The sequence below is a fragment of the Catharus ustulatus genome, chromosome 16, assembly GCF_009819885.2.
Source record: "Catharus ustulatus isolate bCatUst1 chromosome 16, bCatUst1.pri.v2, whole genome shotgun sequence".
Classification (NCBI taxonomy): Eukaryota; Metazoa; Chordata; class Aves; order Passeriformes; family Turdidae; genus Catharus; species Catharus ustulatus.
The window spans coordinates 11,118,815-11,132,910 of NC_046236.1; the positions used below are offsets into that span (position 1 = coordinate 11,118,815).

At 38.7% G+C, this 14,096-nt stretch overlaps 1 protein-coding gene across 1 annotated transcript in view; it reads right to left on the reverse strand.

Moving 5' to 3' along the window:
• Window positions 1-523: 523 nt before the first annotated feature.
• C16H7orf50 (chromosome 16 C7orf50 homolog) overlaps window positions 524-14,096 on the reverse strand; it is a 125,026-nt gene continuing 111,453 nt past the window's right edge. The window contains exons 4-5 of the mRNA XM_033073806.2: window positions 9,102-9,183; window positions 524-4,766 (exon numbers count right to left, since the gene is read on the reverse strand). Coding sequence (XP_032929697.1) covers window positions 4,584-4,766; window positions 9,102-9,183 — 265 coding nt within the window. The 3' untranslated portion in view covers window positions 524-4,583. The remainder of the gene's footprint in view (window positions 4,767-9,101; window positions 9,184-14,096) is intronic.

Here is a 14,096-nt window from a genome sequence, read left to right on the forward strand (position 1 = left end):
GTGGGTTTTGTTGGGGAATGCCAAAAATTTTCTGCATGTAAGGAAAAAAAATCAATAAGAGCAACAGTATGAGTGTTCTTCTGTTTGTACCCAGAGGGCCCTCCCTCTATGTCTCCAACACCAGTTTCTTAGTAGCACAAGCTTCTTATTCAGCTTTGTTTTGACAAAGAAAGATAAACCACTGTTTTGCTTTGCCCTTCCCCCACTACTTACTAATTAGTTTTATTTAGTTTGCTATTCCCTGCTCCTTGCAGGGAAAAAAAACATATTTTAAAATAATAATTATTTAAAACCGCATTAAGTTGTTGACTATGTAGGTCCTTATGAAGAATTTAAAATAGAACATAATTATAAATCACTGTGAAAATGAGCTTGTCCTGCACAGGCAAGGACATTTAATTGTGTCCTTGTATGACTGGAATCACTGTAAACAACTAATATTCCTATTTGCAAGGACAGAAATAACAAGCTCATTCAGCTGTACAGAAAGGAAGACATAAAAGGAAACCAAAGGCTAAACCAGAATAAGCCACTGGAAAGTTTTATGTCAACAAAACTGGATTTAAATTAAGTAACATCAATTCGGTATTTTGACTGTAAATGAATCAGAACATTAAAACATGTTTTAAAGGGAACATTTGTGATGAAACATCTATGACCAGTTCCTACACCAAAGGAAAGTTCCTACTTACTTCTGTGCAGGATCAAAGCCCAACTGCAAAGTTACTCTGCTTTGGGACTGCTTTGTAGACCTACCTTTTGAAAATGAGAAGAGCAGCAGAACTGCAGGAAAGCACTGAATAAACAACTCACCAGCTGCACACAGAGGACAACACAGCCCTGATCACATAATGAAGAAGTTCCATCCTGCCACATACGCATGAAGGAGTAAAATTTAAATTACACAGACAATTTCCATTTTTATGTTTTCTAATTTTCTGTCTGCTTGACTTTGCAACTTAAATCTCTTTTATGATTGCTGTTTTTGACACTGATTTGCAGAAATGGGAGTAGATTTTAATGTTTTTTACTTTGCCTTACTCAACGGCAAAATTTAGAAAAACCCACAAAACAAAACCAAACCCCCAAGCTCAAACCAAAGATGTTCATTTCTAAGCTATTTGAAATAATGGGAGATGAGTCAAGAGTCACCTTGATTTGAAATGGAGAGAAACACAGCAGAGCAATTTTCCAGTGAGAGAAAATAAGGAAATAAACGACACATTCAACAACTCCAAGATGCCCTTCCCAAATACAAACAGAATTCATTTACACAGTAATTTTACAATGGTGATAACAAATTAAAATTGTGGGCAGACAGTGGAGAACCAAACAGATACACAATCCATAGCAAGGATCAAGGATCAGCCAAATTAAAGGGAACTTCTTCCACTGTCAAATTTTGAGTAATTAGTACTTCCATTAGAGGCACAGTTCCAGCTTTAAGCAATTCTAAGTAATTAGTGTTCCTTTATTTTGCCTGGAATTCCTGACTTCAGCATTCTCCTAGGACATGCATTCTGCTAGCCAGAGCTACACAATGCAGATTAACTCGACTAGAAGGCGATTAGCGTGGGCAGATGAAGATACAATTTGTCATTCTGTACACACTGCCACTTCTAGCCTGGGATGCAATTTTTATTAACACAGCAGACTGATTCAAACAGGGGCAAAGACAAAATTTTGTCCTATCTATGCCCATGTGATTGCCTAAGATACAAGCAACGTTGAGAGTTGAAAACTGTACATGACCAAATGACAAAAAGTGAATAAAGCACCAGATTACATCTTCCCACACAGCTCCAACCAGCTACAGGAATTCAGTAACTGATTGCACACTTAATAATTTAAGATAAATTATTTTAAGTGGCTGATGGAGGAGATTTTTCTAGACTCACTCATCACATAATGTAAATCTAAGGATGAAAATGGCAGGCTGAGCAGGAAGCAGAGGCTGGTGTGGTGGGTAGCACATGGACAAGGCAAGATCTGCTTGCCAGAGGCACCACAGCATTTGCACAGTGTGTGGGATAAGCTCTTTGGGCCCTCACAATCTTGTCCTTTAAACAGGCCTAGCAATACAGATCTCCCAAAAATGTGTTCTTGCATTTCCTGGGTGTTGTGAAGATGACTTGTTTGCCAACCAGCTGAAGATTCCTGAAGAAAAGGCGTGAAGTAAAAACATGAAATGCAATTGAAGTGTCCTTTTCTATTTGCACTACAACATCAACTATTAGACAACTCTTTGAATATTTCCTGTTGAGCTCTGATATGCAGGACACAGCACCAGCAAGCAGCAGTTTTACAAATCTTTTACCCAATTTCAAGACCCTTCTGACCATTGGACAGTACCAAAAGGCACATGGCAGGAGGCACCATGCTTTGCTTTCTCTGCCAAACACAACCACAGCATCAATTATATTCAACTGTGGCTTCTGAATTTTCCATAACTGCAAGAAGCAGAGCCCCAGGACCATGACCTGCACCCAGCAGTAAGTGGGACTGGAGGGAAAGCTGGAACTGCAGCTGAGGAAGAGGAGGCAGAGCAGGACCTGCTCCCAGGAGTCCATCACTGGTGAGAGACTCTCACTGTTCTTTTCCAAATACTACTGTTCATGTGGTCTCCAGATTGACAGGCCTTGTGTGCTTTTAACATTAATTGATATAAAATGAAACATGACATTCTTGATCAACAAAACTTCTTACAGATTTGTCAGCATTTACATATGGTCAGAACTAAAGTCCAAGAAAGGCAAATCTTGCCAAATATGTCAAAGTCATAAAAGATTTCCATATTTTTGCCCAGATCTTACCTTTATCATCTTTTTTTGCAATTCTTTTCCAAAGTGCAGTTGCAATGTGCTTTTAAGCTGGAAGGTATGTTAAGGGCATAATGAGAACCCACATTTTTGTGTGACAGGGAAATTAAAAGCAGTGATGTTCAAACATCTTGAGGGAGAACAAAAATTCTTCTCTGACATCTAACATGCAATGATAAACTCACAAAAAGATACTTAAAAAACTTCATCCCTGAGAAATTCCTATTTTCTCTCATGGAAAGAAACAAGTATCAGCTTCTGCCTGCAGTGACAGCAAGTTTTCCCAGCTGCATATTCTCACATGTAAAATATATGACCCAATGATCTTTATGAGTTCACTAAATGTCAGGACCACTTCTTTTTATTGCAGATCCTTTTCACCAGGTTTCTCACTGGAAGATCAGTGCTACACAGCTCAGAAAGGCTTTGGCTGTGCCTCCTCTGCAGCCCTGATCCAGCTGTGCCCCGAGGCACTGTCAGCAGCTCCAGGAAGAACCAGGACACTGCTGCTCAATTTGCCCATTCTTGTGCCAAACTCCATCCCAGTTACCCTTTTAGAGGAGGGCATGCTGGGTTCTAGTCTTTTTTGGCTCCTCCTCAGCAAGTCAGAAAGTGTAAGTTATTTGTTATTAGCAATACATTTCATACCTTTAAAGATTTGTACTAAGCCATGGCTATGAAGGCTGTCAAATCCACTCAAATGCTTCTTATTGGAAAATCAGGCCTGCATATCCTCAGATCCTCCCCTCCTTCACCCACCCAAATTAAAGCTGTAATTCCCAAAGACAGCCACTCTTCTAAAACACCACACATTTCATATAGTTGTTATTAATAAAGTATGAACAATGTTTGCAGAAACATTAAAGAATCAGGTCAAGAACTCTGTCTGAATACCAGTGTTATTAAATAAGCCAATCATCCAACTTTGAGTAATTAATGTCCTTGGTTTTTACTTGAAAGCTTCATTTTCAGCACATTCATAAGAGACAAATGCCCCATGCCAAAAGGAATGAACATGAATTAACTCTTTTGGATGCCAGATGCAGGAGGAAGAAGAAAATGCAATATTGGCAGGCTGGATACAGCACAGCACTTTGGATTGTAGGGTAAGTTTAGCTACAATTTGATGATTTCACCACATAGAGAGAAGGATTTGATCTGTTCCCATCCGTGCATTATCTGAGTATCTAAACAATTGCCCTAGTGCACTTGAAAACTTTAAAATATAAAATCAAAGCCAACAAAGCTGCTGGTATCTCCAGATCACCGTGTGAAGTACTAATAAGCAACTGTGTTATACAACTCGTGTTCAGCAGACTGAAAATGATCTTTCCCAAATCCAAGTGACATCCTTCTGAAGCTGAAAGTGAGAGATTACAGCTGGCTGAGCATGCACTGTACTGTACACTCATTTTAAAAGCTGCCATTGTAAAAGACCCTCCAGGCTTTATGTTGGTTGCTTTGCTCTTCTTATTAAGAGTTGGAACATTCCTCATATTTAACAGTAATTAGAGGGAGAGATAGAAAAAAACTAATGAGAGGGAGAGAGGTTTATTTTTCTAGAGGTGCAGTAAGATTACTAGCAAGACTATGGGCTATGTATGTTCTTTTTTATTTCATCACCTCCAAACACAATAAATACTTTCAATTGGAAAAAATGGTGAGTATAAAACTTATTATTATCTTTACAAATCCTCTACAGCCTCTGTATGTGAAACCCTCTCCTTCCCTGCACCAGACAACAATTATGACACAGAAATACTCTCAGGACAGCAGTTGGAGAACTTGTCTGATGCGCTTGCACTTCTCCAGCAGGTTTGGGTCTTCTCCATCAGAACCATCAAATTCCTTCATGAAAGCTTCAGCTTTCTGCACAGTTTTGTCTCGTGCATTGCCCTGAAGCCCTTGCAGATAATCCAGTAAAATGGTGAAATACTTGTCTGGAACCTTGAAAGAAAAAACAAAGGGAAGGAAGAACAGCTTTATTTTCTCTGCTCTCAACACGTACTCACAATCACACCACAGCATCACCTGAAAGACAATCAGGAGAATGGCACAGGTTTGGTGCTTGCCCAAGCCCAACTACAAGTGGAAATCCAAGTGGAAATGTTTCCTGCCAAGGCTCAAGCTGCCAGGAGGGACGGAGCTGGTGAGAGGACTGTCATGTGCTCGGATGGGCAGAGCATCTGAGAGGAAATGCTCAGCAGATGTGGAAACGCTGATCAGCAAATGCAAACACTGCCTGACAGGGAGCCCAGGGCTCTGAGGCTTGGTGGAAGCAAAAAACAAAACGCATTAGCCAAACCCTCCTTTTGGAAACACACATGTAAATTTTACTAAATTCAGTGAGAATTGCAGGCACATGTCTGAGGGGAGAATTTTGCTGGAATTCCCCTCGCCCTTACCCAAAAATTGTTTGCTAAGATGAGATACCACCCACCACTGCACACTTTGACAGAATGCTTATACAAAAGACTAGAATTTAATTTGAAAAACAAACTGAAATTCAGACATATGGAAATCATTTTAAAATCATGCTGGCTAAAACTGATAGGCTCTACCAACATGTCTAACACTAAAAGTACTTTAGTCATCTACAGTTGCATTATCCACGTTTCACTCCCTTTCTAATTAACTAGGCAGAGATTAAGTTTTAGCTTATCTGATACAACATACAATTTAAATGATCATTATATTAATCTTGACAATGATTTAGCAAGGACTTTGGAATGATTTATTCAGTGCTTCATACCGAAGTACTTTCAAAAGGAATATGTGAACAGACCTACGCCGATCTTAACTTCATGTTGTGTATCTGTGCAACACGTTTCAGCCAATAACAGGATATTTTTTGCTGTGAATCATGAGATGTTAAAATGATCTCATCCTGCAAATATGTTTCTCCATGTTTAACTTTACACATATAACTTGACATGAGTCAAGTCAAACACATACGTAAGTATTTAAAGGATTCGGGACTAATTATTCGAGGGCGGTTTCAGTTCTGCAAAGTATCAACATTTCAGAGAAGACACAGCTTCAGCAGACACTTAATTTACAACTTATTTCTCCATGGACATTTGGCAGCAGAACTTTGATCACTAAAACTTCTATCACTCCAAAAGAAGAGGAAGAAAGAATATTCCAGCACTGCTTCATCAATCAGGGGTATTACAAAGTAATAAATCAAAACTTAAGTCTGCGTTCAGCCTCATAACTTGTACACTATGGAAAACCTTCTATTTCTTCACACAAACACTCTTGCATTAAAGAAACAATGCAGTTACAAAAGAAATATTAATTTTACAATGACTAACAGAAATACATGATATATGAAGCGTTGCTATACTGTGCAAATCAAACACAGTGAAAAATATCTATATTTTTGAAAGTTTTCACTCACAGAAAGTTGGTACTAATAACAGATGAACCCATTTAGACACAAACAATCCCAGTGTAACAGTGCTCCTTTAATGCAGATATTCAGTAGTGAGCTTTTAAAGTCAGCAACATTTCCACGTTTCAAACCTTGGCCAAATTATCTCTGTAATTTGCAACTCTTTTCCTCAGAGCTCATGGCATGGACATACCTGTGGAAGTACACTTATTATTATTATTATATCATTTAAGCAAAATGCTTGAGGGGGCAATTGAAAGCCTGCTCTAAATTTAGAAATTCTAAGTGTGCAGACTTAACAGGAGGCTGCCTGAAGCCTAGAAAACATCCAGCATTTGGCCCTAAGGGTGTTCAAGTGTTCAAAAAGTCTGATTTTTTTTTTTTTTCCTTTAACATAACACAGCTCTGAGGTTTGTTTCATCAGGAGATCACAACACAGCACCCCGTGGGCAAGGTAAGATCACATTTCCTCCTGACTTACACAGACAGCAGAGCCATAGCAAGCACTGCAACACACAAAGTTAATGAAATCCAAATTTTAATTCTTCAGATACAGTAGTACAAAAGGGGTAATTTCAGAGGTCTTGGCGAGGTTTTCCAAGGAGGAACACAATCCTTGTTCCAAGGTCAGTTCAAGGCTGGTTTGAAATTGGAGATCAAGATCTCCCAGCACGGCTCTGGAAGTCAAAGCCAGGCTTAGGGGATTTTGTTATTATTCTTTTGTTAAATTGTTTTGACCTTTTTCTTGTTTCTTTTTCTCTCTCACACATACCAACCCAGCTTCTTTCCTAACTTCCTAATATGCACTGGAGCTGATTAATATGGAAATAATCCCAAGTGAAATAATTACTGGTTTTGGGAAACAATACAAAAGAGTACCAGGAAAAGAACAATTATCACTGCTAAATTATCCTCTGCAACTCTGTATTTTCAGAGAGACCTGCAGCCACCCAGGCATTCTGCAAAGCAAACAGAGACCAGCAGAGAGAAGCTCAGCTCATTGCTGCCAGGCTGCATTTGGGTCACCTCCCAAGGGAGTTTCAGCCACCTCACCATGCCCTGAAGTCCAGAAGCTGAAGACTGATGTAGTGACTTCCTAAAAATGCTGTGCCAGATGATAAAGACCAATAAATGGCCAACAAATAGTGTTTATTTCATCCTGGGTGCTGGACAGGTACACACACCATAGGTACACAGGGCTGGCTTGGAAGCTGCCACCCAGCCAGCAGATGGATTTTAAAGGAGCTTAAAAAAACATTTATCTAGCAAACAACTTTAAAACCTCAACTTTTTTCTTACAAAAAGAGTCTATCAGTACAGGAAACTCGACTCAGGCCTTTGCATGGCTCTTCAGCAGCATCCAAGTGACAGCACGAGATCAAAGATGTGGCTTAGGAAGGAAAGACACTTATGTCTCCTTTTGTATGTTAGTCATGCTTGGATTGCCAACAGATTTTATTCTGCAATGGACAGGAAGTTGAATTTGGGTATTAAAAATACTCAAAAGAAGCTGGGTGTGCCCTCCCTATGGTCCTGATGAAGAAAGAGACTTCATCAAATGCTTAATTATAAGCACTTGAGCAGTTCTACTAACTTCACTGAATCTGGATGCAGATGTTAATCATTCTCTGAAGCTCATATTCAATGCTCCTCTGATTATTAAACTACAAAATATGTGAATTTAAATAAATCAGAGCACTTCCATCAGATTTTTAAGAAAAAGGAAGTTTCATTTCAGTGTTGAGAAGTAAGGAGTTAAACTGTGTTTTGATACAGAAAACAAATACTACTTACAGTTCATTGTGTCCCAGTATATTTCAACACAAACCCCAAAGTAAACAGGTAAAAAGAGTAAAAACATCCTTCTGCCTGCCAAACAATTTCTAGGTACCTTTGAAGAGCATGCATTGATTTTGAAAGGTTGATAAAGACTTTTAAAGGAGAAACTTTAAAATAGAAGACAGAGCAAGCAACCCAGAAACCAAAATCAAATTTGTATTCTGCTAGCCATATTTTTAAAGTATTTACACCACGTGAACATTTTTGCTGTCATGAAACTCTGCTGTTAATTATCTGGCTGTCCAAAAAGGTAACACCCAATGTCAGGTGATTGGCTTAAGAGCTGCTGACTAATTTGGGTCAGGACAATTGGTATGAGTAAATGTTCAAGTGCACACAAAAAAATCACCAAAACCTAATGTCAACAAAATGAACCAATAAGGGAGGCACTGTGCAAATGGGCAGAGGTTTGTTCTGCTGCACAACAAAATGAATGTCCTGACACCCTCATTTGATACCACAATAGCCAGATATTTACTGGAAATTCAATTTATGTTGTTTTTTAAGTTATAAAATGAATGGATTTCAGTATGGAGTCAAGCCTGAGTTCTGGTTATACTTTATGCTTTTCACAATCAACATCAGGTTTCACTTATATTTAAATGAGAGAGCTATTTTAACATCTTGGCAATATGGCTGTACATCTTCTATGGAGCCAGAGATATCTGAAACAATATGAGAACTGTGGTTTGCAGTATTGGGTTCCACATTAGGAAATTCAAATTAAGGATATGACTCAAATTCTCAGCAAACTCCAGATTTAAATAAACCATGAATCTGCTCTCTTTATGCTTGCTATACATCAAGTATAAAAATCTAGCATACACAGGACAATGATCACCAACAAAACAAAAAGATCAATGACAGGCAATTAAAATGCTTTAGCATCTTGGTTAAAAACAAAGTAATTTGTAATTATTAAAAAATTATGAGACAAGTGCATGGCTAGTACTAGGAAGTTTTGGTTAATAAAGAATAGCTATAACTAATGTATAAGACTGTATTATATTTTTTCTGAGACAAAGCAGATAAATATGAATACAAACCTTCTCTTTATCATACATGTGCAGGAGAAGCCACGTCTGTCTTGTCTTTTGAAACTTCCATTCTTCTGGGTTTTTAGACCAGCTGTAGAAAATTAGGGAAAAAATTGTTTAGAAGCAATACTGTGATATCAAAACATTCTTTATTTAGAAAATATTCCCTGCAATGCTTCCAAGTGGCTTTGCATGTGTGACACAGAATGTCATGGCACTGTGGGACACAGACACTGTTCAGGGCCACCTGGCTTCTGTGCAAAAAATTATGGGAGATATTATAGCCAAGAAGGTTATAAATTTTCTTCAGAAAGCATTGATTCTTTGAAGTTAAATATCAAATCCCACCCCCCAGCTTTGAGCAGTCCTTTATGAGAGGTCATTGCCCTCCTTTGAGCAGGACAACTGCGTACCCCAAATCCTTACCCTGCTGCAGGATGAGTATTTGGGGAGGGGCAGGGGACAAGAATCGTGTCTGGGTTTCAGAAAGTTGTTATTTCCCAATTAACTGAAATCTATATGGAATTAAGCAGCCTCTGAAGGACTGGAGGGAGAGAGTTGTGCCACAATCAGCACCTCAGCAATGGCTGCAGCCATCACAGGTGGCTGCTCTGGAACAAACAAAATTCATCCTTCAGGAGCAAATGCTTTGAGTCTTGGGCTTGTCTAAATGTGTGACTTAAATATTTGTATTTATAGGCTAGAAAAATGTGGGTTTTATGTCTCTCTCATGAAGAATACTTAATACTGTTAAAAGTGAGAGACTGAACAAATTATTAACATCTGCAAATGTTAATTGTCTGTTTAACAAACATATTTTCAATATACAATATTTTTAAAGCTGGTATATTCTGGTTTAGATGAAGGCATTTATTTCTATAAAAAAATAAGCAAATGAGTAAATCTATCTATAAAATGAAGACTACATTCTAAAATTATCTGCTTGAAAATTAGTACTGTAACACATACAAAATCTGACAGTACACTAAAGTATCTTTTGAAAAGAAAGAAAAAAAGTATGAGGAAAAACCCCAGAAAAGTTTACATTTATTTGATTTTTCTCTAAAGAAAAGTAGGTCTCCAGAGGGTAGCATGCAAGATGCCATTAATGTTCCAGTTTTACACAGCAATAGAGAGCACAGAAATCAGTTGAAAGGCAGCTGGGTATGAGAATCAGTATTGTTTAAACACTGTCATGTCTAATAAAGCAAAAGAGTCCTCATCTTTGGTGAATGCTGCACCAGCAAATACATTGTTCAGTCAATTCAATGAAAGAGAAAAAATGAGACCACAGATTTGTATAGAAAGGTTTCATGGAAGCCTCTGAAAAAAATCTAAAGAAAGAAATTATTGTCTTGATGTTCAAATCCAGGATTAAAAAAAAAAAAGAATCACATCTCTTTCGGGTTATTATCAGCTAAATATATCAAAATAGCTTATAACCTAAATATAAGGTAAAAATCAGACAATTAACAGTAAATCAGGAAGGACAGACAAAACCAATAACCACAATATATCATCCTTTACACGCTCAAGTTAAATCTACAGATGAGCTGATTTAAGGTTTCTTTTGGAATAATAATATAGTAGACAAAAAAGTAGGCAGAAGTTTGCAAAACAAATATTGCACAAAAGCAGGAGGTCAAAAAGCTGACTGATACAAGTTGTACAATCAAATAAAAAATTATTGTTACGGTGAAACCATCCCTTCTCCCATCACCACCAGCCTAGAACCCAAAGAACTCACAGAACAAAATCACACAACCCCTGGTGTCACTTGTCTTTGCAGCAAGGTGCCCAACTGGACAAGTGACACCACCTGAAGTGGGGGGAGCCAACAGAGAATGAAATAAAAATTGCTTTTCTTGTGGGTGCAGTTTGTGGGGCCAACAACAACCTGCTCATCTGTACCCACTCATTCTGTTTGCCAGGCAAACACAGCAGCTCCTAACAGAGAAACTGCTGCAGGAAGTCCTTCAAAACAAACAAAATAAAGCAATGACAGGGCTTGCTGCTTTTTTAGCCTGTTCTTTTATGAGGCTCATCTTCAAGAAGAAGAAGGTAAGTTTAAAATTATTTTCTATGTAAACACAGCCTGGAAGCAGTTCACATTACAGTCTTTGTAAGGGGACAAGAACAAGATGAGTGACAGATCTGTGACTGCATCCCAGGAAAACAGCTCCTCTGCTAATGAAAACCTCTAACATGTGTTTGTATTTCCCTAAACTCTTCTATGTATTTCAACAGTTGTGATGACATCCATTGGCTGGACACACCACAGAGTACTCTGAATCTTCTACTCTGCTCATTTTATGTTTGTATCACACTATCACCTGAGTACTGTTGGCATTAAAACTTGAAAAACACAGCCTGATTTCACTTAATCTCCTGTAAAACTATAGGATGTTAAAATATCTTTATTACCTAGTTTATAAACAACTGAGACCAACAAATGAGTGCACTATAAGGTTAATTGCTCTTATTAACCTATTACCAAAACCATATGCTCTCTTCTACATGTTAAGGCGAGTTGTTGCACTCCTGCATCCAAGACTCCATATGGACTTTCACTCCTGTGAATTCTCTTACAGAAATAAACAGAAGTTTTAGTTTGTCTTCCTGAATGGTTCTGCTCTATATACAGCACAATAATTCATATAAACAGCAAATACTTTAACATAATCCACTGCAGAAAGTACATTTGTGTCCATTATAACACCAGAGCCTCACAGGCCATTTATTTTGTTTTGTGATCTGTCCTATTAGAATTAAACACTAAATTATTACAAGAAAAAAACAATATTTTCATTAATAGCTATAGGTGCACTCCTATTTTCAGAAAATACTCCAAAGTTTTTTAAATGGCACTCCAACCATGGCTGTATCAACAATGGCTTTTTCTTCCCTTTCAGGAAAATGGTCCTTGATCCAAATTCCTATCAAACTCTGGGCAAAACATTCCTGATAATGGGTGCACAATCTTTAATGCAGATAACATGACAGTTGCTCCCCCAACAGTCATTAAAATAAAACTTTTCCACTGATTCCTGTGATTATAACAGATTTTTGCTATTCCTGTGACAGCTTTAAAACCCATGGGAAAGGATCCCTCCATGACAAAGTAGAGGAATATCTCCTGTTATCAGGATGACATCATTAGTACATTTTTAGAAATGCTCAATTTCTAAACTAGAGAAGTTCAACTCTCACAGCACAAGAGAGGTTTCATTTTGCTGTTTACATGCAGATGCTTCCTTGACGTGCTCCAAGTGATCAAACATACAGAGTAAAACCAACTACATTACAGACCCCCTCTCTTATAGACAATTGCAACCTCTTTCAGTTTGAATTCATTTGGTAGCCTCTGGAATTATCTGTGTCAGGATCTAGTACAAACTGTGGAATTGGATGAAAAATACACATGTGTAAAACGTATTTTTTCAGTGTGCCTCGAGCTAATTTTCAATATATTGTACAAACACTAATTGCCTTCTTTACACAGCCAATGTTTGTATCTTTCTCATGAGCTCCAGCTCATTGAAAAAACACATTGGTTGACTTTAGTTAAAGAGAACTTAAATGTTTGTACAAATGATCTTCCTAAATGGCTCTGAAATTGAATAGACGGAGGAAATGAATCAAATAAATCAAGCAGCTTAGGAAATTTTACATTTGGGCTTTTGTATTTTAGCAGGAGTGTCTCATGTAGAAAAGCTGCCCAAGATTCTCACTAGTCTGTCTCATAAATGCCTCTTAGTGCCTCCAGTTGTGTCCCATAAATCTATTCCCAGAACATGGGAGCTCAGGCAGAGGAACAGGCAAACAGAAGGAGACTGGGAGCGTGCAGGGCACAGCTCTCACTGGGGTGTCCGGGACAGGGAGATGGGGAAGGGAAAGCAGGCAAATTGGTTCCAGAAACACAGTATGAGAAAAACATTATTGTTACAAATTGGATTCAGGAAGTCAACACAATGCATCTGCTGACACTGCTGGCCAGGACAAAACTCTACAGAGCTGTCACAAATAATCACTGAGTGCAGAAAAGCTCAGTGCTGAGAAGCAGCCATTTCACTGATTCAACTTGAAAAAAATTATTGGGTAGGAGACAAGTCTCAAGAAAGCAGAAAGGCAGACAGGGATGTGACTGCTGACACCTGCCAGAGCACAGGAGAGCGCTGCTGTGTGCCAGATGCAAGGACACCTCACCCATGTGCCCTGCTCCAGGTGAGTACCCCAGCAGTGCAGCCCACCCTGGAATCACCTTTCAGCCTCAGAATCTGTCCAAGCACAAGCAGATTGACACCAAAATTGGACTTCTCCAGCATACAGCCCAGGCTTAGCAACAGGTAATCACCTTGAAAGTTTTCTCCAGCCCTGAGGACCAGCTCAGAGCACAGCCTCCTGCAGCTCTCCTGTGATTTATCCCATGTCTGACATCCCCAAGCTTCCCTCAAAGGAGGGACAGAGCCACAGGTCCGGACCATTGCACCAAAGGGCTCCACTGAGATCCATGGAAAAAGTTAAAAGCAGCATTCTACAACACTACACATCAATGGTGACATTCTTCCACCTCATTCATCTGGGTACTTTTCTGTTTTGACACCTCAGTGTCCTGGTTTAGAAGACAGTGTTGCCAGAGAAAAAAAAAACAAAACTTTTCTTAAAAATGGAGAGTGAAAATCCCCTCCCTCCCAGTTTACTATAATTTGGAAATTAAGGGCTTTTCAGGCAAAGGCGTGGTTTAGGAATAGCAGTTATTTGCTGATACATCTACAAGACAAACAAGAACAACATCAGCTATGAAAAAATCAGTGACAGAACAGAACAAAACTCAGTTTCAGTCCCTTTTTCCAGTCAGATGCCTTCCTCCTCTGCACAGTCCCAACTCAGTTATTCACCATTCTGCAACCTGTCCTTAGGGATCACCTGTGTCCTTCCACAACCCCCCAGGGAAGGCTGAGCAGGAGTTATGGCACACAATTAAGGCTTGCAGGAATCAAGTTA